General features: G+C 38.0%; 1 protein-coding gene across 3 annotated transcripts; it reads right to left on the bottom strand.

Annotated features, from left to right (window-relative positions):
• Positions 1–4,337: 4,337 nt before the first annotated feature.
• LOC113434245 (P2Y purinoceptor 1-like) lies at positions 4,338–8,410 on the bottom strand. Of its 3 annotated transcripts, none has more exons than XM_087929063.1 (2): positions 7,946–8,410; positions 4,338–7,413 (listed from the first exon to the last, which is right to left on the bottom strand). In XM_087929063.1, the coding sequence occupies exon 2, from the start codon at positions 7,395–7,397 to the stop codon at positions 6,321–6,323; it is 1,077 nt and encodes a 358-aa protein (XP_087785189.1). In that variant the 5' UTR covers positions 7,398–7,413; positions 7,946–8,410; the 3' UTR covers positions 4,338–6,320. The 3 variants fall into 3 exon arrangements, with proteins under 3 accessions (XP_087785189.1, XP_087785190.1, XP_087785191.1); XM_087929064.1 differs by having other exon boundaries at positions 8,071–8,410; XM_087929065.1 differs by having other exon boundaries at positions 8,169–8,410.
• Positions 8,411–24,602: the final 16,192 nt, after the last annotated feature.

Here is a 24,602-nt window from a genome sequence, read left to right as displayed (position 1 = left end):
TCAAACCAGATTATTGTTCATGGAGCAATTTTTTTCTTTTCTTTAATGGCTACTAAGCTGATTTTACAAGTACTGTAGTCCATGTTTAGCAACTGACTTGGCCATCAACTGTTCATAAATGTAATAGGGAATTTTTTAAAATGTAACTTTGTGGCCAATCCTCTCATTTACAATTTTCACAGATCCATAAAGCAAAGGAAAGCTGAAGTAAGGTTTTAAATGCTTTGTATTTGCTCATTTATTTGTCACCACATCAAGACTGCAGCTATGACAGTCCAATATCTGTCTGGATTAAAAAAAAAAAAAGATGTGTTGTGGAGCTTCAGTTGGGGAAAACAGAATTTTAGACAAGATAAATGCTTAGTCTGATCCACTGACCAGAGCAATTGTGTTCTTGCTTGTTAGCCAAGTGACCAAATAAGTCAATTTCTTCCCTATGTAAGCTGGATCTTGTAACACTCTATAGAAACCCAGACCAGTTGGCTTGTATTCATGCAGCTTTGAAGCAAGTGAGACCCAGTCATGTTGCTCCATAAATGGTAAATATTTATTTGGTTACTATCATTCTCTGATATGAATAGATCTGGTTTATTTCCTGGAGACCCAAGGAAGATCTTATAATTCATACAATGACAGCTTGATATGATGAATCTTCACCCAGTTTCCCAATCTTTGGGGGTGTTGGAAGTTAAAACCCACCCGTCTCCTAGAAAAATGAAATATTTTGGGATATATTAAAAAGGCAGAATATTTCCCCTAAAAGAGAAATAGAAATTCAGAGAGGCAGAAACTCCCATTAACACTTTTGTTAATGGGCCATTAAGGTCTGGGCCAGTCTATTCTACTTAACAAAGATCTACCTGCTTCAGGCAGAGCCATTTAATTGCCCTTTTTGCACCACACAGCAAGTTTCACCCAAACTTAGCACACAGGCAATCTACAAAGCTGGCTATGACCTCTGCCAGCAATCAATCAGGATACTCTTCCTATGCCCCAGGAAGTTCAAAGCCCACAGATGGCATATAAAACCCAGGCACTCTCAGCATCTCTGCCCTTTTTTCGCCCAAGATCTCCAAGGCATGTGATCCTGTACATCAATAAACCATCTTTCCAAGCAGTCACCATGTTTCCAGTGTCCAATTCTGATTATCTCTAAATTGTGTCTTTTTCCCCATTTGGAACTGAACCCAAAAGGATATTTCTTCCAACAGAGGGAAATAGTTTGGTAAGAATTATTGGTTTAGTAAATATTTACCATACAAATTTCTCCTGATGTTCAGAGACAGCTGTGGAAGAAAACTTATAGGGAAAATCAAACATTCATCACGGACTTCAGTGTCTGCTGAATATTGCCCTATTATCTTTTCCTTTCTGTCTTTGCAGACAGTTTATAAAGTTGTGGGTCTTATTTTTCCTATCACAATGATGTGGAGAAGGCAGTTGATGGCCTGAGGCTTTATGAAGTCCCTAAACACCCTTGCCTTATGCCCTCTGAGATCACTGTTATTGAATATTTGTAACATGGTTCCCATCATTGGGATGGATGATGAAAAACAAAGGGACAAGGAATGTGACTTTTGAGAAGACGATCAATGTTTTACTTGATAATTTATTATATAATGTTCCCCTGTACATCAGTGTTTCAACCCATATGGAGACATGAAGAGCCACATGCTCCTCTGTTCTACCTTTACAGGGAATCTTGGTTGACAAGGATTACAGGAAATCTTTGTAAACCAGAAGATTGGTTAGGTACAGGAACTCAGTATAAAGAAATCAATTTCCTCACAGGATCAAGAAAAGACAAAACTCTTTTAGTTCTGTACAGAAGCAAATGAGTATGCCTCTGAATTTCACACCAGGGAGTATGACAGAAAGTTATTTTTGTACAATTTGCCACAGGAAACAACAGTAAGAGCATTGCTGATTGATTACAAAGTTATTTGATAGTCACACCAGCACATAAGGCAAAGCCATCCCATAATACTCTATTAGATAGATCTACTTCATTTTCCATATAAGCTCACTATCACTGGGTGTGTTTTTTACCATAATAATGATAAATTGTGTTCATTGCCATACTGTATGCCCCTAACCACTGCTAGCTAAATATCATGTCACCGCCCTTAATTCCAGTGGCAGCTTACTTGCAATGCATCGTAGCCGAGTATTAAAATCACATCCTGTCAGCTAGTTTGTGAGAGACATTTGTCTATGGAGTGTTTATGTAGCTCTCCCTCGCAGATGTTAAAGAAATTTTACTTCTTACAGTCAAAGAAAAAATTAATCTAGCTAGCTAGCTTACAAAAGTATCTAATTATTTATTAATAAATTAATAAAAATTAGACAAATATACAGTTGTCCTACACATTAATCTACCCCATTCTGAACACCCTGGCATAGACTCCATCACTTATATTTCACTTCTATCTGATTACGACTCTGATATATCTTCTTTTTGTTTTATTGCACTCATAGTAATCTTGTACCAATTGTACTTTGAATTGTACTAATCTAATCTTGGTGAATTCCTTTATTATTTGTACTATGATGTTGTTTTATAAGATTGTTTTAAAATAAGATGGATCAACAACATCAATATTGCAGGTCCAACTGGCAAAAGAAAGCTCAGGATGTATTTATTCTGCAATGGTTAGGCAAGGGCTAAAATGATGATGATTGTATGTTTTTATTTATAATCTGTAGATCTTAAGTACATACAGTATATATATATATGTTATATCTATGATATATAAATACGATGTGCATATTTTCCTGCTTGTCCTACCAGGACCAGTAGAAGATCCCTATTAAAGATTGTCATCTGGTGGGACCGAGCAAGACAGCTTGTTCTGTCATGGTACCTGTGAAGCATCATAGTCTCTACTTCTCGGAGATCAGATATGGTTCTGTCCCTGGGAAAGGAGGGTTGGAATGTATGGTAAAACCTGTGGATGCCAAATATCATGAAAAAAGCCCTGCCACACCCACCAACCCATGCCCACAGAACTGGTAGTAAAAAAATATGAATCCTACTACTGATGCCAAGGGAGACGTGCCACCCTCACCCCTGTCGAACAGTCCCAGTTCCAACTTCTCCTCCAAATGGGCTCCAATGGGGAAATGACAGTTTCCCAGTCTAGCACTAACCAGTATTCCTGGTTTTCTTACAAGTACTAAAAGGTACTGACCATGGGCAACCTTCTCAGGTTTTTTTTTTAGATCAGCGAAGTAGGTCATGTTTCATCATCATCATCATCATCATCATCATCATCATCATGATTTAATCCAACTGTAGGATTAAATTTATTGCCACATGTTTCAGTGGTGGGATTTAAATTTTTTTACTAGCAGTTCTGTGGGCGTGGCTTAGTTGGTGTGGCAGGGGAAGGATACTGTAAAATCTCCAGTCAGAGATGGTATTTGCTGGTTCTCCGAACTACTTAAAATTTCCGCTACCGGTTCTCCAGAACTGGTCAGAACCTGCTGAATACCACCTCTGGCATGTTTCCCCGCAACTCTGGATAGGTTTTGTCTTGAGGTATATCTATTTATTGTAAGCAGTTCTGATATTATTATATATTTTTTCTGTCTTTCCCCCCCAAAATAAAATTTTATTTCCGTCAAGTTTAATTCTGATAACTTCATGGATGCTCAAAGCTAGTGGGCTGACACAAGGCCCAGGATGATAACATCACTAAAAAAACAAAGGAGTGGGGTTTTTTCCAGGACCAAATTGAGTTAAGCTACAAGCCACATTTTGATTTGTTATATGACAACCTAGTCAACCAGTGGTAGGATTCAAATTTTTTTACTACTGGTTCTGTGGGCATGGCTTGGTGGGTGTAGCAGGGGAAGGATGCTGTAAAATCTCTAGTCAGAAGTGGTATTTCCTGGTTCTCTGAACTACTCAAAATTTCCACTACTGGTTCTCCAGAACTGGTCAGAACCTGCTGAATACCATCTCCGCTAGTCAACATGTCACAAGCCCCAATCATGTTTACAGCACTGAAACTTGAAGATGCCATAAAGTTGTATGGAATATAACAAAACAAAATAACAAAAAATAATTTTTCTGAAACAGTTCATCTGATTTGTCAGACTTGGTTACTGAAATCCAGATTTTTTTCAGTACTTCAGAATTAGAAATTAAAGGCAACCACACTGGATACCAAATGCTAATACAGAAAACTAGGGGTCAGGATGGGGGAAAAAGTCAATGTGATGGATTTTGTTGCAGGATTGAATGGCACCTTAATTTTTTGACCCCTCCCCCATGCAGCTGCAGCTGTTCTAAAGGCTCCTGAAACTAAGAGGATTGGGTTGAATCTGTAGCATTTTATTCACTTTACTGGTTTTATTAGAACCAACATTTACTGATACATTTATTGTCAGTTGTTTAAATGTTAACTGCCTAGTGATTTTTTTGATCACAAAATTTAGAGAACGAATAGGAATAATATGAAGAAGCAATGATGAATTACATGCGTTATTACATCCTCATACAAATAATATTAATTATGAAATTTGTGTCATTTGAGCCATGACATCATAACATTTTATCACATATTCCTACTCACCCATCCTATAAACTTCTGTGCCATTTATGTATTCATATACATTGATCTGATCTCAACTTTGGCAGCTCTCGTGCTTCCAGAATTCTGGGAGTTGAAGCCCATACATCTTAAAGTTGCCAAGGTTGAGAAACACTGATTTAGATAAAAATCCTGCCTTTGTATTACTCAGGTTAATCATTTCCTTTCTTTTCCAAACTTTCATTCTATCACTCTAAATTCTGTTTTATGATTCTTTGTCTAAACTGACTCTCATATTTAATTTTGGATCCCTAGGTTAACTCAGCTCCTTAAAGGAGCAGAAAAAGAGAGCAACTGTTCTATTTTTGCTCAGTGAAAAGTTATATGTAAGTCAAATTTAATTCTTCTAGTCACTTCAACTTGAATTGTTATTATCTATTCATCACAATCTGAAGTTGCAGCTGCCAGTTCTTTAGCTGTTGTTGGCCATTGTACACATCAAGTTCTTCTAGTTACTAACTGTCCAACTCTAAGCAAGGTACAACAAAAAAGATAAAACAGGTAAAATGTTACATCAAAAAGTTATATTCATTAAAATGAATGATAGGATAGTCACTCCTTTCTTTCTTTCTTTCTTTCTTTCTTTCTTTCTTTCTTTCTTTCTTTCTTTCTTTCTTTCTTTCTTTCTTTCTTTCTTTCTTTTTCTTTCTTTCTTTCTCTTCCTGTCTGTCTGTGTATCTATTTATCTTCCTACCTACCTACCTATATCTATCTCAAGCAAATTCATTTTAGAATTTTTCTAAAGATAACAAACTATTCTGTTACAGTTTTGTAGTTTACATTTTCCCCCATCCCCACCTTGATATACAGTTCAAGATGGGATTAAACTATTAATCATGGAACAAGATAATACAGTATATGTTGCAATACCTGTGGTTAAAGAGTGAAAGTGATATATGCAGAAATTTGTTCCTCCAAATACCCAAGCTACTATTAGTATAGTCACTTATCCATATATAAATGGATGTGTGTATGTGATCTATATTAAAAGGTATTTATGTGTTGTGATTTTGTGCAATATACCATAATGTAGCCTTTCAAAAACACATCCATACATTTCTAGCTTTTCATATAAGCCATTTTATACAATTTTATACAAGCCATCAGATACCAAAGTTCATCTCTCCCAGCCTAAAACAGTTTTTAAAAAGTTTTGCAGATTATACTGGCTACCTGCCCCCAGTAAGGAAAAACAGACATTTCATTGGAAATGCTAACTAGCCAGCTAGGTAGCAATAGCTATAGCTATATAGATATACATTAATGGCAGCTGAATAAATCTTCTGGTTTGAGTCTTACCATACACATAGAGAGAGAAAAAGGAGTACTATTATACATAATGTATATGATGTTTTCAATCCAACAACTTTTAAATATTCCAATCTCTTCAGATGACCTCTCACTGAAAATACATGTATAATAAAGTAATAAGGGCAGGGCTATGCATCCAAGTTAAAGATTAATTCAGGCAAATAATAAAACCACAGGCCCATAAATGTCATTGTTCATCTTTCATAGCCTGTTCCATGAAAATCTATTCATTCTCACTCCACATCTTCTGCAGGTTTGCATAGCGCTTCTAAATTGTGCTCCAAACCCAATTTTCAAATTATTAAAAACATTAATACCTGAATCCATCAAATGATAGAAACGTTGGAAAAGAGGGAGCAGCATTCAGATGGTAGGCATTTATGATAAGTTCCTTTAAATCAAAACAATCATTCAGACATCACTGGATAGTATCTCTTCACATTCTTTATCAAGCATCATATTTGATTGACTTAATTCCAAACGGTGTTGGCCTTTGCCCTGGAAAGAAGTCTTCAGACGCAGTCTAATGCTTCTACCAAATTTCCTCAACTGCACCCCTAAATCCTCACGGGCCAGCAGGTATAACAAAGGGTTCAGGGCACTATTTAGGCTAGCCAAGACTCGAGTCACTTGGTAGAAGATATAAATATTCTTTAAAGTCTGGTTGCAAATTCTCTGATGTTGCCATCTTCGAGACAACAAGTTAAGGTTCCTAAAGACATGATACGGAAGGAAACACACATAGAAAAGTGTCATTACCATAATCACCAATTTGATGCTCTTCTGCTTGAGGTTAGGATCCATGTTTTTGTTCCTCCTGAGGACAATGACCACATGGCAATAGCACCCAGTGACAATGAAGAAAGGAATAGCAAAGCCAGTCACTGTTAAAATTTGAAAGTACAACATATAAGACTCCAGGTTTTTGTGCTCTGTTGAGTCATGGCACTTCTCAGGCTTGGGACCCATTTTGTTAAAAGTTAAATCAGGTGAAAGTTGAATCGTGACCCAGAGCCAGACCAAAAGACTCAGAAAGACAGAAGAGCCAAGGGTCTGACATCTTCCAATCATTTTCATTGGATGTACAATGTGCAGGTAACGATGGACACTGATGCAGGTCAGAAAGCCAATGCTGGCATAAAGGTTGACATGGAAGAAAAGTCGAGTAAGCTTGCACCAGCTTTGGCCAAAGAGCCACACGTGTTCCTGGAGATAATAGGACACGAAGAAGGGCAGTGTAATCACATAAAACAAGTCTGCAACTGCTAAGTTGCACAATAGCACATTGAAGGGATTCCAGCTCTTCTTCCATGAACTTCTGCATAAGGTCCACAAGCCCAGTGTATTCCCCAAAAGGCCCACGAGGGAGAGAATGAGGTAGAAAGCGGGCAGGAACCATTCAGTGAAATCTTTATTAACTGGGCACAGGACATCAATATCCACAGTGGAGTTGTCTGTAGAGTTGACTCGATTACCCACTTCTTTCATCTTGTCAGTGTTGAGCCTTGGAGGAGACAAGAGAAATGGATCTATGAAAGGGGAGTGTTCGGTAAGGCCGGTAGGGAGAGGAACAGTTTACCTGAGTGGGTGCAGGATGGAAGTGAGGAATTTCTCAAAAGGAAATCATAGGGAGAGGGAATGCCTGGAGGAAGAGCAAAGGAAAATGGGGGTGTCGACAGCAGAGGGACTTTAGACTTTAGCAGACCAGGGAATTAAACAGATAATCAGAGTTGGAAGGTACCTTGTAGGTCATCTAGTCCAACCCCCTGCCCAAGCAGGAAACCCTACACCATTTCTGACAAATGGCAGTCCAATCTCTTATTGAAAGCCTCAAGTGATGGCTTAAACCTGGGCGTGGGTGGTGGATACAGAAACGAGTTTTGCCAGGGGAAAACTATCCACTATTGACCTCACCCCATTCCTAAGAGTCTGTAAGGGACCTGCATAAGTGCACCACCGTGCCTACCGTCCCTGTCCTATTGACCTCATTTATTCCTACCTATTTCCTGTATTGTTACTCATGTTTATACTTTTACCTATTATCTTGTCAGCGATTGACAAATCAAACCAAATCAAATCAAATCAAGAACGTGACGAGGCTTCAGGAGACATACTAGTCTGAAGGCAGTTTGGAAACTTGGCGAAAAGAGGAAAAAGCCACCTGGAGTCCCCTTCTCCGTCGGACGATTGTGAAAACACTCGAAGGTGGAGCAAGCGAGGGACGAAGAGAGGGGAAGGTGCAGAATAACTCCGCGGTACCGGTTCTGAGATGCGTGTCTGCCGTCAACCCCGGTCTTCGGGACGTCTTGCGCTTCGGAGAGTTGGACGTGCGTCCGTCTGGGTCGGCGAAACGGGGAAACTCCGCGACTGAGACGCCCGCGACCCCAGGATCCAGCAGCGCTGAGCTGTCTGTCAGGCAAGCCGCTGGCAGCTGAATGGCGCTCGGCCGAAGAGCCGCAGTCTAAGAAGGGTGGGATGGGGTGGAGGGAGCCGGGACAGGACGGAAGATGAAAAGTTGAAGGGTGGAACCGAAAGTGAACGCGGTGCTAGTCGTGGAGAAAGAGAAGGAGCGGAGGGAGTGTTGTAATAGGGCTACAGTAGCATCCTTGTGAGTTTCCCTTTTGGACTGGGTGCCCCGGGGGTGGGGAGACTAGCCGGACTTCAGGAAAGAAGATGTCCTCGGCGGTTCCCTCCAAACAACCAACTATGACCGCTGGAAAAAACGTCGCCGCGTTTTACCGAAACTGAATGAATGAATGAAAGAAAGACTCCCGAGCCAAGTCAGGTCAGAAGAACTGAAGCTTTCTCCCAGTGGGATTGGACCTCGTCTCACTCAGAGGGATAATAGAGTCATCTGTTGAACTGGTTTCCCTGTTCAACTGGGAGAACACGTGTGTGAAGCTTTTTCTTCCGGTCTGCGGTACTTGTTTAGATTAAGGAAGTTGGAAGGGACCTTGTAGGTCATCTAGTCCAACCCCCTCCCCCACCCAAGCAGGAGATTCTGCACCATTTCTGACAAATGGCAGTCCAATCTCTTCTTGAAAGTCTCAAGTGATGGCGCTCCCACAACTTCCGAGGACAACTTCTGTTCCATTGGTTGATTGTTCTCACTGTCTGAAAGTTTCTCCTTATTTCCAGGTTAAATCTCTCCTTGTTCAATACTTGACCAACCCAGTGAAGCTGATTCATTCCTCCAGTAGAAGTGAGCAATACTTGAGCATTTCCACGGTATTTTTAAAGAGAAAGTGAGATTAAAATAGTCTTTGGACTACTACAGGTAGTTCTCAATTTACAACAGTTCATTAAGTGATGGTTTGAACTTATGGCAATGAAAAAAAATGACTTGTGACCTTTTTTCACACTTACAATGGTTGCAGCAGCCCCGCAGTCACATGATCAAAATTCAGATGCTTGGCAACTGGTTCATATTCATGACCTTTGCGGTGTCCTGGGATCATGTGATCACTTTTTGCAACTTTCTGACTAACAAAGTCAATGTGGAAGCCAGATTTATTGAACAACCGTATCACTATTTTAACAATTGCAGTGATTCACTTAAGTCAGGCAGCTTCTAAATCTAATTTTAAAAAAGCATCTAATTAGATAGAAAACTCTTTTCTATCCATATCTCACATAAATAACCTCACATAAATAGTTATGTGAGAAAACATAATTATTTGCAAGTGTGAATCTCTGTGAGTCTTTTGGAGGTTGGGGGATCTTTTGTTACGAGGTCCAATTTAATTTGTAGCCCTTTAAAATCTATATAAACTACATGCAATGAAGATTTTGTGCCATATGAATATTTAACTGCTAAAGGCTGCAGAATTAGGCAGCGGTCTATTGTAAATCTCTTGCCCCCAAAACCTACTTGTCTCCAAGGTATGCTTTTGGTCCATGAGTTTATACAATTTCCTGTTTAAAAGCTTTGCATTTTCTAATTATATTTAAGAAGTTTATAGGGCTGTAATTTGCTGGCATGGTTTATCTCCTTTTTTTGAAGATTGTAACACTACTGTCACACTCCGGATTCTTAGGTGTAAGCAATGTTAGTAATAATGATGAGAGAACTGGCACCCTTCATATATATTGGCTATTATTAATTCTACCGATAGAAAGTTTCAACTGAGGCTTTTTTTTCTGATTTATCATCTTCCTTACTTTAATGATTAACTTCAAAAATGTTTACTTATTTATTTATTTGATTGATTTGATTTGTCAATCGCTTACAAGATAATAGGTATAAGTATATACATAGTTATAAATACATAAAATGGGTACATAGAAGAAAAATAAAAGAAACAATAGGACAGGGACGGTAGGCACCTTGGTGCACTTATGCACACCCCCTACAGACCTCTTAGGAAAGGGGTGAGGCCAATAGTAGACAGTCTAAGGTTAAAGTTTTGGGGGTTTGGGAAAAGAAACCACACAGTCATTGACCACTCTATTGCTGAAGTCGTATTTCCGGCAATCAAGTTTGGTGCAGTTAACCTTGAATTTATATCTATTGTGTGCTCTTGTGTTGTTATGGTTGAAGCTGAAGTCATTGCAATGTATGATTTTATATACCATACTTAGATCAGACCGAAGATGAGTAGAGGAGTGGAGAACTCTTCTTGTGAAATATTTCTGGACTTTCTCAACTGTGCTAATATCAGATACGTAATGTGGGTTCCAGACTGATGAGCTGTATTCGAATACTGGTCTAGCAAATGTTTTATATGCTCTAGTTAGTAGTGTGATATTACCAGAGAAAAAGCTACATAGGATTAGGTTAACAACTTTTAATGCCTCTTTGGCTATGTAGTTACAGTGGGCTCTAGCACTTAGATCATTAGAGATGAGTATTGCAAGGTCCTTTACAGAGCTTGGATCATCAACAAGGTCTTGACTATTCAGCTTGTATTTTATTTATTTTATTTTATTTTATTTTATTTTATTTTATTTTATTTTATTTTATTTTATTTTATTTTATTTTATTTTTTATTTTATTTTATTTTATTTTATTTTATTTATTTTATTTTATTTATTTTTATTTTATTTTATTTTATTTTATTTTATTTTATTTTATTTTATTTTATTTTATTTTATTTATTTTATTTTTTATTTTTATTTTATTTTATTTTTTATTTTATTTTATTTTATTATTTTATTTGCCAATATGTAAGCCAGAGCATTTATTTGTTGAGATTTGAAGTTGCCATTTGTTTGACCATTCTGATACATAGTCAAGATCTTTTTGAAGGGTAGCAGTATTGTCTGTGGTATTGAACAGCTTTACATCATCAGCGAAGAGACACTCCCAATTGTGACCATTTATTGTCTGTTTGACAGGAATGCTTCTATCCAGTTATGCAGTTGTCCAGAGATACCATAAGATTTTAATTTTAGGAGTAGTTTGTCATGTACCACTGAATCAAAGGCTTTACAGAAGGCTATATAGATTACATCTATTGCTTTGCCCTGATCGAGTTGTGTAGTCCATATGTTTTTGCAGTGTAACAGTTGCAGATTACAGGATAGTATTTTTCTGAAACCAAATTGTTTATTGGAGAGTAGGTTGTTTGTCTCTAAGTGGAGGATAATGGATTGGTTAATAATTGATTCCATGATTTTACAGGTGACGCAGCATAAGGAGATTGGTCTGTAATTTTCAACTAGGCTGGGGTCTCCCTTTTTGAAGATGGGGATGACCGTGGCTTGTGACCATAGGTTAGGCAAGGAGCTGGTCCTGAAAGATTTTTCAAAGATTATGCTTAGAGATTCTGCTATGGCAGTGGATAGCTTTTTTAAGAAGTAGGCAAATATTCCGTCTGTTCCAATAGATAGAGATGGTTTTAGATTGCGTAGTGCTTTTTCAACATTGTCTTCTGTAAAATCGATATGTATTAGATCATTGTAGTTTTCTGTGGTTTGGCTAGGAAATACTGGGCATGATCCATTGCTGTTTACAAATACTAAGCCAAAGAATGTGTTAAAGAGGTTGGCTTTAATGGCGTCATCATTATAGTCTTTACCATTAGGCCCTATCAGGGGTGGGATGGACCTTGAGTCTTTTAGTTTGTTGTTTACAAAATTGTAAAAAGCGCGGGTGGAATTGGTGCATAGAAGGTTTTCCTCTTGTTTAATGTGATAATTGGTACATTCGGTCTTTATCTGGTGGCATAAATTTTTGTATCGGCTTTTAAAGTTGGCAACATGACCAGATTTGTTTTTCCCCCAGAGTGACCTCTTTTTGGATTGAAGTTTCCTTATTGTTATGGGTAATCCATTTTTTTTCTTGTTTTGTTTTGGGAGTTGTTATTGGTACATATAGTTTGATGACTCTTTTGACTTCAAGTAAAAATATGTTGTAATGGTCTTCAGCAATATTGCATCCAGTGAATAGAGATTGCCAATCAAGGGATGAGAGATCATTGTCCATAAGATCACAGTTGCCTTTTTTGAAGTTATAATTGGGGATTATGTCATTGTGATGATTTTTGTGTGGGCGTATGTTGAGACAAAAGTCAATCATATTGTGGTCACTGTTGGAAAAGGGTTCTTTAGTTTGTATTCCATAAATTAAATTCAAACTATTGCAGAAAATGAGATCGAGGCAGTTGTTAAAGTTTAGTATTGTTGGTTACTAGTTGTTCCAGTCCTAGATTTGTAACAGCATTGTAGAAGGTTGCGTGTATGGGTTCAGTTGTACATTCGTTTAGGGCCCAGTTAATATGAGGTAGATTGAAGTCGCCAAGAAAGATAAAAGCATGTGGGCAGGATGTTGCCCATGTTAGTAATGAATTTAGCTTGTTTACATGTTCGATGTATTTCCATACAGGGCTACTTGAGGTCAATACAGGCACGTGAATGTTTATATTAATTATGAAGCTTAAGGCTGGGGAAGCCCCTTTCTTGATGAGATGAGAAACATTGTATCTGGTATGGTTGGTGACATGGCGACATCTGCATTACATGGGTTTTGTTGACTGATGTCACTGATTAAAACATTCAGCTCCTACATCACATATAACATCACAAAGACCCGTATTTGAAGTGATGATGGTTCTATTGGGCCTTGCTGTGGTGTTAGAGCTAATGGCATAACGCTGAACCATCTGACTGTCTGGCTTATGCAATGTTTTACAGATTGCTGCAGAATGAAAAATACAAAAGGCCCAAGCTCTATAAATCCATGCCTGGTGAGAAGAAAACATCATTATGACAGGGGTAACACTGGGGTTACCAAGTTGCTCCAATGACACCATAAATAATTTGTGGGAAAAGACCCTTAGTCCAGATTTACTGCATGTCTAAGAAGCACACAAGGCTGAACTGTTTAATGTTTGTTTAATTAAATGCAGGGAAGCTGCAATCATTTGCATTGTATATGACTGTTATTTATCCACCCATGAAATATGCACAAAATGAACCCTTCACCATTTCTGAAAGAAGCAAGTTATTTGATTTTGAGATAACACCTGCTTCCTGCCTGAGGAAGGAAACCTCATATTTTAGAATAGAGCTAATCATCTGGTGCATCTGCAGAAAGAACTTTGAGGATGGTAAATGATGTCTCATTAATGGTGCTTCTGAATTTATAGATGTTCTGATATGGCCACACAGCCATTCTTATAGTTTGGAGAAAAGAGTACATATTTTTTGTACTATTGCACTTCAGCAGTTTTTGGAAATGTGTCCTCACTAGGGTTGTATTTCACTTTGAATTCAGTCTCAAAAAATGTGGTTTGGAGGCAGTGAGAAATGTATCAAAATTGTCTGCAACACAAGAAAACATCTGTGTACCTTCCTGGAATCACACTGCAGTTTTAGAGGACAGTCACATGATCCCTGCAAATGACACAGCTGCCTTAAAGTCCTGCAAACAGGTTATTTTCCCTCTATGCACACATCACTCATCAAAGCCCCACAGCTCCATAGGAAGTAGTGGGGAAAATCTGATACTGTAACTCTGTGTTGCCTGCAAAAAAGGAGGGAGGGAGGGAGGGAGGGAGAGAGAGAGAGAGAGAGAGAGAGAGAGAGAGAGATTTAGTGGCTAAAATACTATGAACCTCCCAAGATATTTATGATTCAGTTCTGGATTTCTGATGGCAGTACACACCTCAGCAGTCACATGACAATATTTGAAGCAGTGGAAATTGATTTGCCTTTATGGTCAATTGCAGCATCCCACAGTCATACGACATGATGTTTTCTTTTTTTACTGCAAACCAACCTTTTTGCCCAGTTTCCTGCAGAAAATGCTCATATCAATGCACTGACTCAATCAATGAGCACAGCATTCACTTCCCAACCACCACATTCAGTTCACAACCACAACGTTCACTTTACAGCTGCCACAAAAAGGTCATTAAATCAAGTTGGTCACATGGGATACCTCAACTTATGATTGTCATAACTTATGGTTGAAGTTCCAGTCTCCATCATGGTCATCAATCAAGGACTGTCTGTAACCTTAAGGAAGAGCTGCAAACAAGACAATGGTCAGATAAAAGAACTGGGCAGAAAGATAATCTGAGAAATATCTCAGACGTGATCTTCTCTTCTTCTCATGAAGATAAAAGGAGAGACATGGGAAGCACATTTACACTTGAATTATTATTTTTTTACTGTAACCTTATAATAAAAGTAATCTACCTTCCAAGTTAGGTCTCCCTGGGAGCACTGACACTGAAGAAGCTTTCTATTGGTCCCCCAATTTGGCTCGAGAGACTGCATCAAATGCACACTGGAGATCATGGAATCACAGAATTGGAAATGGTCTCAGAAGTCATTTAGCCTAAGCCCCTGTTTTATGCAGGTCCTGCTGAAGCATTTCAGACAGCTGGCTCTCTGGCCTTTGTGAGAGGGGAACCTTGTGTTATCCTTTTGCATCAAGAGTCTTCAAACTTGACAATTTTAAGACTTGTGGACTTCAACTTCCAGAATTCCTGAGCTAACATGACTGGAGGAGGAATTCTGGGAATTGAAGTTCACAAGTCTTAAAGCTGTCAAGTTTGAAGAACCCTGCTTTGCTCTCATGAATCTTTTGATCGTGATGGCAAATAGCGAAAGGCATGTCAAAGGAAGGGTCTTTACACACACAGCCTGGCCTATTGTTAATAAAATTCATCTCTGTACTTTCCTTTCTCCTATCTTATCTTCCAAGATGTAGTTCATATGGAAACGAGAAACCTGCTACTTATTTATTCAATACCCTTTTAGTGCTCTGCATATGCTCAGGGGACATCTTCTAAAAACACACTTGCTGAATTTCAGAAGGCACTCAATCAGAATTCTTTGAGCGCCTTACTTTTCTGCTTTTTAAGATGCAGGCTAAGCAGGACTACATTCTGTACAGTATCTAAATGGATGGCAGCTGTCAGGCAGGAAGCAAAGGAAGAGAAATCAGAAGCTGCCAGAGGAAAATTGCCATGCAGAATCAGCAAAAGGAAGAAATGCTAATGGTTGGACTTCAACCTCCATCTGTGCTAAAGAAACACTCCCAAACTGAGCAACTTCTATTATTCAAGGAAGTTTTTAAAAGTTCTTCACTTTCTACTTCTAATAAATCTGAGGTGTTTGAATGGATCTTCAAAAAGAATTAGACAAATTACCTTAGCTAGAACTCTCTGCTTTTTTTCAGAGATAACTCAATTGAAAGGTCCTAATAATTTAATTATTAATAATTTAGTTGTTAATAATGTTCTGCTTGTTATTCTCTGGATGGTATAAAACAGACAGAGTAACTCCACAAAACATCCATAACAAAGTCTTTTTTATTGGTTCATCAGGTATCCTCATAACTCACATTTGTGACAGAGTTCTTCTTAATGTCCAATCCTTTGCATATCTGTCTTGTACTGTAGAAAGACAAAAACGTCTCAACCCCATGATGATTGAAGCAGCTGCACAGTATGATGGTTTCAGGCAAGAGTGAGGGAGCCTCCCCCAACCCAATAAGGGTCAATATAGTGACCAATCAGGATTACAGATGTGGTCACGTGACATGGACTACATTTTCCCCGGATATCTTTAACTACATTTACCATGATGCATTCCCTTAAGGGGACAGCTCACAATTCCTAAGTAACTATCCCAAATCCCATTAACTCTAAACTGTCTGGACAGCACAAATAATTTAATTGAATGGTGCTAATTCCATCCTCCCTTCATGCTGCTTCACATGCATGCACACACAGCTTTCTAATTCATGGATTACTCTTGGAGAAAATAAAGTCCATGCATAGTCAGACAGGGAGAGACTGTTCCCTCAGGGTGATTAAAATGAGTTTATGGGTAAATGAGGTTTTCTTACAGCAGAAACTGTCGGTGTTCAAATAACTCAAATAATTCTCTATGTAAAATGTTGGTCTCATTAAAAAGTATCTCTGAGGTGTTTGCTCAGAAACTCAGGGGAATACATGGGATTTGATGCCCACATGACAGCAACCTTATTCAGAAATGAAAACTAAGCAGTTCCTTCGATTAGAAATAGAATATTCTTTATCGGCCAAGTATGATGGACACAAGCAATTTGTCTCTCTCCAGTGCATGAGCTCTTAGGGGACACACAAACAACAAAGTAATATAATCATAACATATCAATAGGAAAAAGTAATAGAAAAATTGAGGATAGTAGTAATATAGCCCTACTACAGGGGTGTCAAACTGGATTTCTTCAAGGAGCATGTCAGCATTGTACTTCTCTGCAGGCTGGAGGTGGCTGTGGGGGGGTGGCGGTGGGGGAGCAGGGGGCAGCCGAGGCGCAGGACATATGCCTCCTGCAGCACCCTGCCGGCCAAAATGGGGAGTGGGGGGTCCTGACGCATGCCCTCCTGCGCCTTGTTTTCACCCCCCATGGCCTCCTACAGCACTCTGTCAGCCAAAAATGGGCTGTGTGGCCCATTTTCAGCCCATTTTTGGCCTGTTTTGGGCCCATTTTTGACCTGTTTTGGGCCTGTTTTTCAGCCATTTTTGGCCCATTTTGGCCCAGTTTTGGCTGGGAGAGTGCTTCAGGAGAACAGAGAGGGTTAAAACAAGGCATGGGGAAGCTGCATGTGGCTCATTTTAGCCACCAGAGGTACCGCTGGCCGGTCCGTTTCCAGGCCGATCCCGCAGGCTGGATTTAAGCATCCCATAGACTGGATCCAGGTGGTGGCCTTGAGTTTGACACCTCTGCTCTACTACATGGGTAGGTATCCTTGGAGAAAAGACAGTGCTAGGGGGATTAGGTGTTCCGCAGGGTGTTCAGAGTTGGTATTCAGCAGGTTCTGACCAGTTCTGGAGAACCGGTAGCAGAAAGTTGGAGTAGTTGTTGAACCAGCAAATACCATCTCTGACTGGAGATTTTACAGTATCCTTCCCTTGCCACTCCCACCAAGCTGCACCCACAGAACCGGTAGTAAAAAAATTGAATCCCACCACTGAGAGTGATGGCACAAGAGCTATTGTTTGGTTAAAGAAATAATGTGAAATGTTAAGACTGAAGTTACATTTCACTCATAATTAATCATAGTTTTCCTATATATTGGTTTAAATTTAAAATGAGAGGATATTTGTAATGTTGTATTGAATATTGATTATTGGTATTCTTTACGATATTGTTTTATGTATTCTTCATTATTGGAAAATTATTCTTGGAATTTGTTTTGGGTTGAAAAAGAGAAATACAATTTTGATTTTGGGATTCAACAATTAGATCAGTTTTGGTTAGAGAAATATGGTGAGGTTCTAAAATTCCATATACATGTTTCATTTTCATTTAATAATATTTTGTCAGTTGGTTACATTAAAAATGAGTTATTTGAATTGTATTATTTTATATGGTTTAATGTGTATTGATTTAAATTTAGAGTAAGAGGTTACTATATTGTGTATTTGTATGTTTACTAGAAAAAGTCAGAAATTGCTCATTTTATATATTATGCGTTTTTTCTTTTTAATTTTTTTAAAAATTTTAAAGTTTAAAAAAAATGTTTACATTAAAAAATATTTTAAAATTTCTCCCATTTTTATTTACCTTTCCCAATTTTTCCCCTTTGTATTATTTTGGATTTTATAGTGGGTTGTTGTTGTTTTTTTTAAACTCAATAAAATTACTTAAAAAAAAACAAAGGAAACAAGAGCAAAGCAATTCCAGGCCCAGACCATGCCTTCTGACTGGAAGGATGAATCTCTTGCCTCCAGTAATGGTGTCTGGTAAATTCTGACAGCTCAGTCTCTGGAAACCTAACCCCTAATTCTGTTGATCCTAATTCTTGTCTCATGTTCTAAATATCGTCACAGAAGCACATATACAGTCAGCTTATTTAAAGCTCTCACTAGTTTGAAGCTCTGTAGTAATGGAGGCTGTCCCCATCTAGGCCTAGGTTCTTTCCAGGTCTCCTGTCTCATCTTCACCTACTTTAATTAAAGATTAAAGGGATTGTGATTGCCTTCCACCTTCAACTGCTCTTCAAACTCTCCCCTTCTTCACTTAGTTCCATATCTCTCTGGAGGTTCAGTCAGGTCATCAGGTGAAGTCCCTGATGATTATAATTTAATATTCATTCTCTCCTGGAATATTGCTGGCTGGAAAGTGAAGAATCCAGATATTAATTTCTTATATTGCATTGCTGTTTTATGTCCTTTTGCAAGAAACTTTAGTTATGGATGATCTATTTATAGCTGGACATATTCCTTAGACCATTACTTAGTGTAAAAAGCAGGACACTCTTGGGAGGGTTTATAATGGTTCCTACCAAATCCAGTATTCCTATGATTATTTTAGAGAAATGTGCTAACATAGTCTTAGCCTTTCTTTTCCAATTTCAGCTGTGCAATATTCTGCTTATTAACATATGCTTCCTTCTCCCTTGTAGACAGTCTATGACATCTCCTTGACAACAATTAATAATTTACTATACCCAGATGTTCCAGTAGTTATTGCCAGCAATTTGAATGCACTTATTGAGAATAATGATGCTTCACTATGAGTTCATTTTAAGTAGCGTTTCTCCCCAAAGAAGGAGCTTATTATTCTCAGGTTTGGCAATCCCAAGAGAATCATGATAACATAACAGATTTGTCATTCTAAATGGCAATGCAAGGGAAGATTTTAATGGATAATTCACTTTTTGAGACTCAATAGGAATCAGTGTGACTGATTTCATCCTGATTTCACATATAGCCACGCTTCTCAAATAATTCATTTTTCAAACTTGCCTTGGGCAATCATTTCCCTTTAATCTGCCTGTTGGACTCCAAAGCAAATACCAAGTTCCTGGATGAAGCACTTGAACTTGTTCAAATATAAAAGAGTATATTCAGAGTAACAAAGAACATTTTTGTTCTCTTGATCATGTATCCTTCTTTCAATTTCTCTCCCAGATCTGCCTCGCACACTCTTCTAATTATTAATACATTATTATACCATTATTTTTATTCTCTACACTCCTCTATCAAAATAACTTCAGAATGTTTTAGTTTTTCCCATATCTAAATTCTGGTTCGATAATAATTGCATTAAAGCAAAAGAGAGACCCAGTGAACACTTTTCCACTTAAAACATTCCAAGTATTTATATAGCAAAAGGAGACCCACAAATTCAAAAGGAAAATGAACTATGATAGAGGAGAGAGGAAACTCAATTGCAACTGCTTGTTGTGGTCTGCTGGCAGCCTGCAGAAACGGCAGCAGAATTGGACAGTGGAGAAGAACATGGGCCACTCCGGGAGTCTGGGGAGGACTTGGATGAGGGTCCTGCGTCTGATACAGAGATGGGGCCAGGGCCATCTGGGAGCTATGTGCTGACTCTGGAGCCTGTATTTGATAGCAGCAAGGCAGAAGAACAAGGGGAGCCTGTTCCCAGTGCACGTGTGCGCAGAGCTGCCAGAAGGCAAGAGCAGTTTAGACAAAAGGGACGATTCGGGAGTAAGGCTTGGAGGTGATTGCCCCTCCCATAAGATATGAAGGAAGTGCAAAGGGACAGGAACCTTTGCAGGAAGCAACATTGTTCGGTTTAAACCTTCAAGCTCTGTGTGGACTTTGTATTTCGTTTGGCTTTTTACAGTTAATTTGGCACTTTAGTTGTTGGCAGCAATTCAAAGAAGATAAAGGCAGGTGCTTATCTCGAGAGACTGCTTGGAACTCGTTACGGACTGGGAATGAACATAATTCCCAGTGTTGAAATAAAACAAGAGTTGTTTGGACTAAGTGTGTGCTTAATTATGGTCTCAGGAAGCCTTGGTCAGAACACTGCTAAACTTAAGAAATCATTTTGATGATTAGTCAGCAACTCCCTTAATGATAAGACACTGCTCATATCTGCCAAATACCCACAGATTCTTGACAGAACTATTTCCAGAATCTTTTCACAACTGAATAAATGAATCAATAAATGAGTACTGCTGCTATTTTATTTTCTAAAATTCTGTAATCTAATCCCTTTTTCCTGATATTAAACCTGATTAATGAGATCCTGTGTGAATCTTGCTTCCCTGATTGTACACTGCTGTTAAGGATTTGACACATGGGGTTGGGCCTCAGTGGAGCCCATTTCCTTATAATTGACCTCTGAATCAGAGTTGAAATCAGACAAGTGAACTCCCCTGTGATACTTGATCCAGCTGTGGTTGCATTGTTAGTGCTTGGATTGTTAGAACATTGACAATTATGCAGTGTGTCCTTTTGGAATGGCTTGAAGGGGATTGGTACCCATATTGCTGTCATTGTACGTAGCCTTAAGGTTTCTGAGCAGGAGACAAAGACAGTGCATGACTGTGCTGAGTCCTCAACAGCTGTGAGCACTTTACTTACTTCTGCAAGACCTTATACGTACAACTCTAACTCTTCACACTTGCCAGACCACAATGTCTGCTGAAACTGCTGGAATTCAGCAAAGCCATTTCCAGATTGTTTGCTGGACCATGAGCTTGTTTCCTAGGAAACATGATCTCCAAGGTCACTTTGAAGAGAAAGCAAGAAAAACTTTCCTGTTCATCATGGCTTCACTACACAATTGTTAAACATTCTGGAAATTTTCACTTTGTAGATATGATTGAACTTTAGTGGAAGGGTACATCACACATTCTCAAACACTTGTTCTGTCTTCTTTTCCAGTTCTCTTCTCTGTCTTTCTTCTTGTTTGCTGCAGTGTCTTCTGGGACTTGTAATAGTAAACTATACATACCATATTCCATCCCAATTAAGTACATTGAATTTAAAAGCCAATGCCATGGAGGTTGGGACTACTTTTATTATAGCAGCTGTAGTAACAGAATCTTGCAAATCTGAATGTGGTTCTCTCTCCTTCTGTCTATCTTTGTGTGAACTATGGAGGGGCTTGTCTGAGATGTTTTCTCAAGTTGTTTTGTTGGCCTGGCCTGAAGTCCCTTTCATCTGACCATTGCCTGGGTAGCAATTCTTCCTCCCCTTCAGGACAGGTATGACCTCCATACCATGCTAGTATCTGTCATGTGGATTATAGTAGATATTTGAAGTCCCTGGACCATCATTTTCCATGTAAGCTCTGCCTCTAGATATTATTATTCAATCTGGTTCAAGAAAATGTTTGTTTTGGAGTTCATTAGTTTGGAGTTTGTTAGTTGGAACACTGACACATGGACCTTGGACTTCTACTAAAATAAACACAAATAAAGTAGAAACTTGCAGCTACCTGATTTTGTAGTTTTTCTAACCCTCTGAAAATGAATTATTGTTTTGCGATTTACAGTTGATGAACAGGCAGAAATATTTGTCTTTACCACCTATCTGGTCTTCTTAAATAGCTATTAAATAGCTATTTTTTAAAGATTTCCTTCATTATTTTTGTAAATAATTTAATAATGGATGAACATACCTAATACTCCTTCCTCTTCCTACTTTTCCCACAAAAATCCTGTGAGGTGAGTTGGCTATGTCAAATAGAGTCACAAGCACACATCATACTAAGGTATAATTCATTTGCTTTGCTTACAGGGCAGACGTGATATTCAGCAGGTTCTGACCAGTTCTGGATAACCGGTAGTGGAAAATTTGAGTAGTTCAGAGAACTGGCAAACACCACCTCTGACTGGCCCCGCCCCCATCTATTCTCTGCCTCCGGAGTTTCAGCTGATTGAGTCTTCTTTTGTTGCCCTGCACAGGAGAACGGAGCTGGAAAGCAGGTTAGTGGAGTGGGGTGGGGTGGAGTTTGCTCAATAAACCACAACTAAAGAAACCATAGCACAGTACAATATATAAACTCAGTTTTAAGTGTGAATTACAAATTTTCTTCTGAGAAAGTCTAAAATAAATTTATTTCTACAACTTACTTTTTCAGATGTCTGATATGTCTTCCTTTTCTCATCCACTTTAGTTAGAGAAACAAACAAATGCCTGAATAGAAAAGGCAGTTTAAGGATCTAGAAGTTATACAGTTACACTGTTAGGGTTCCAAGTAATAGACCCATAGCAAGCAAAACTCCAAGCTTCCAAGATGGATCCCACTCCGGTCAGCTTCAGGGTTGACACATATGTGTGTAAATGAACATCAGGTAACCCAAATCTTAATTTTGGATAGCAGATTGAATGCTGAATGCAACAATACCTTCGAATTCCCCTTATTTTGAATGTTTAAACTCATTTTTACTTACTTAAGACTTTTAAAACTTACATTTAACAGACTGAAGTTACAGTAAAACAGATTGTTTTAATGTTTTTTCCCCAAGGCCAAAAAACCTAAAACAATATCAAATAAAATCAAACTTTTATTATGATCAAAGACCAACATAAACAACAAGAAGACAAGATAAGACCAGATTTAAGAATCTCTGACTTCATTCTGATACTGTACTGTACAGTACAGCTAAGTCCAGCATCACCTAGTGATTAAGCATTGTAATAGCTCTGTTCCTTACAGTCTCTTCTGTTCCGTTTCTTGATAGGGTTTACACATTTGGCAGCTCTTTGGACAGTGATTGAAGTGGGTGTGACCAAAGCACAGTAACATAGAATAATTACTATCGGTAATTTGAAATTATACTTCTGTTGATGCAGAAAAATTGCATTTGCCTTCTTTGGAGCCTCATGACACTGCTAACTCATATTTAGCTTGAAGCTTCACTTGTTTCTGTTATGAAATACTACCTCTCTTCTCTCCCTTTTATTACAAAGCAATACTGCCTCCATTCTTCCTCTATTAATTTTTCTTCTGCCTTTTTAAAGCTAGTTTTAATAATTCAGTGGTTGGATGCGCTCAATTCTAATGGTTTTATCACGCTCTCTGATAGAGAATGCTATTTTTTCCTGGCTGACCGTGAGTGCAGTTCAGTGCATATTTGTTTAAAATTAATTGTGCACAGAAGATTTGCACATAGGACACTTTCACAAGGAATCAGGTTCAAACTTCTGATTCTGAAATGTCAGTGCATCTGTGTAATGGGCCAATTTATTTCTGGTTGAATTTCAGTGTATTTGAATAATAAGAACAACAATAACTTTTTGAACTCTAATTGCCATTTGCAAGAATTTGTGCTTCATCTAGCCGTTGTTTTAAGGGGAAAATGTCTTGATGTCTTTGCAGCTCCTTCCCTCCCAAAAACCTATTGACTTTTTTTTTAGTTCGGCCACAGAAGCATAAAATAGGCTTTGGATTTATTAGGCTGAGCATATAAACTGTTTCATACATATTTGCAATAAGTCACAATTATGTCAAATGATAAACTATCTTTTCAAAAATAGTTTTATAATTTTATTAATGAATTTTAACAAAAATAATATGTGATAATATAGTAAGAAACTGCATGCATAATACTGATTCAAGTAAACCGAACATGAGGGGGAAAAACTGGAGAAAAAAGATTCATATGACAGCAATATAAAGTTAATTCATTCCTTAAGTTTATTATAGCGTCTAGACTATATAGAAACATATTAATCCATCTTTTCATTTTTAGAAATGATGGACTAGTTTATCATTGTTTGAGATTAATGTGTTTAGTTATGTCACAGAGCAAGCTCTGTCCTCTGTAATGCAAACTGTGTTGGTTTCTTCTGTAAATGCATGAGCTATTTATTATTTCTATTTTCTATGAAGCAGAAGTGAGATCTTGTTTTTTCCTTTTCTCTATAACTTGCAGTAACTCAGGGTGGAGACAAGATTCGTTTTTCTTGCCATGTACATGGCATCCAAACTAGACTATGTTATTACTTTGTGTCATATAATATATGTGAATATATGCGTAATTTTGTGTTTATTTATTTATTTTGTCATGTTTTTGTAGTATATATTAGAGGTAGTGACTCTTTGAGAGCTGTACGCAACAAAATTTCATTTTAATGTATGCCAGTTAGTGTACATTTAAAGTGACAATAAAGTTATTCTGAGTTTTCTAAATCTAATAAGATTTCGGGATCTTTTGCTCCTTGTGCACAGTGTTTTGAGGGGAGAATGCATAAAGACCTTCATGTGAAGATTATCGTGGATAGGTATTAATTTAGTATTTGGGAAAATCCCTAGATTTCATTTCATTTCATTTTATTTACATTTCACACTTATTAATGTCAATTCATAAAACATTTCTATGCCCATTTTATAGTTGCCAACAGAAGCGGGGGAAGGAGTTTGAAGGAGCAGTGCAGCAATTTGGAATTGAAAGTGCATTCCATTCATATTTTGCAGAGATTATACTAGGCAATTGGAGTTTCTGCCAGGAGAATCTCTAATTGGAGAACGTGATTTATGAC

The sequence above is a fragment of the Pseudonaja textilis genome, chromosome 3 (genome assembly GCF_049901715.1).
Source record: "Pseudonaja textilis isolate UNSWEBS1 chromosome 3, rPseTex1.2, whole genome shotgun sequence".
NCBI lineage: Eukaryota > Metazoa > Chordata > Lepidosauria > Squamata > Elapidae > Pseudonaja > Pseudonaja textilis.
This window is presented reverse-complemented; position numbering and strand designations above follow the sequence as displayed.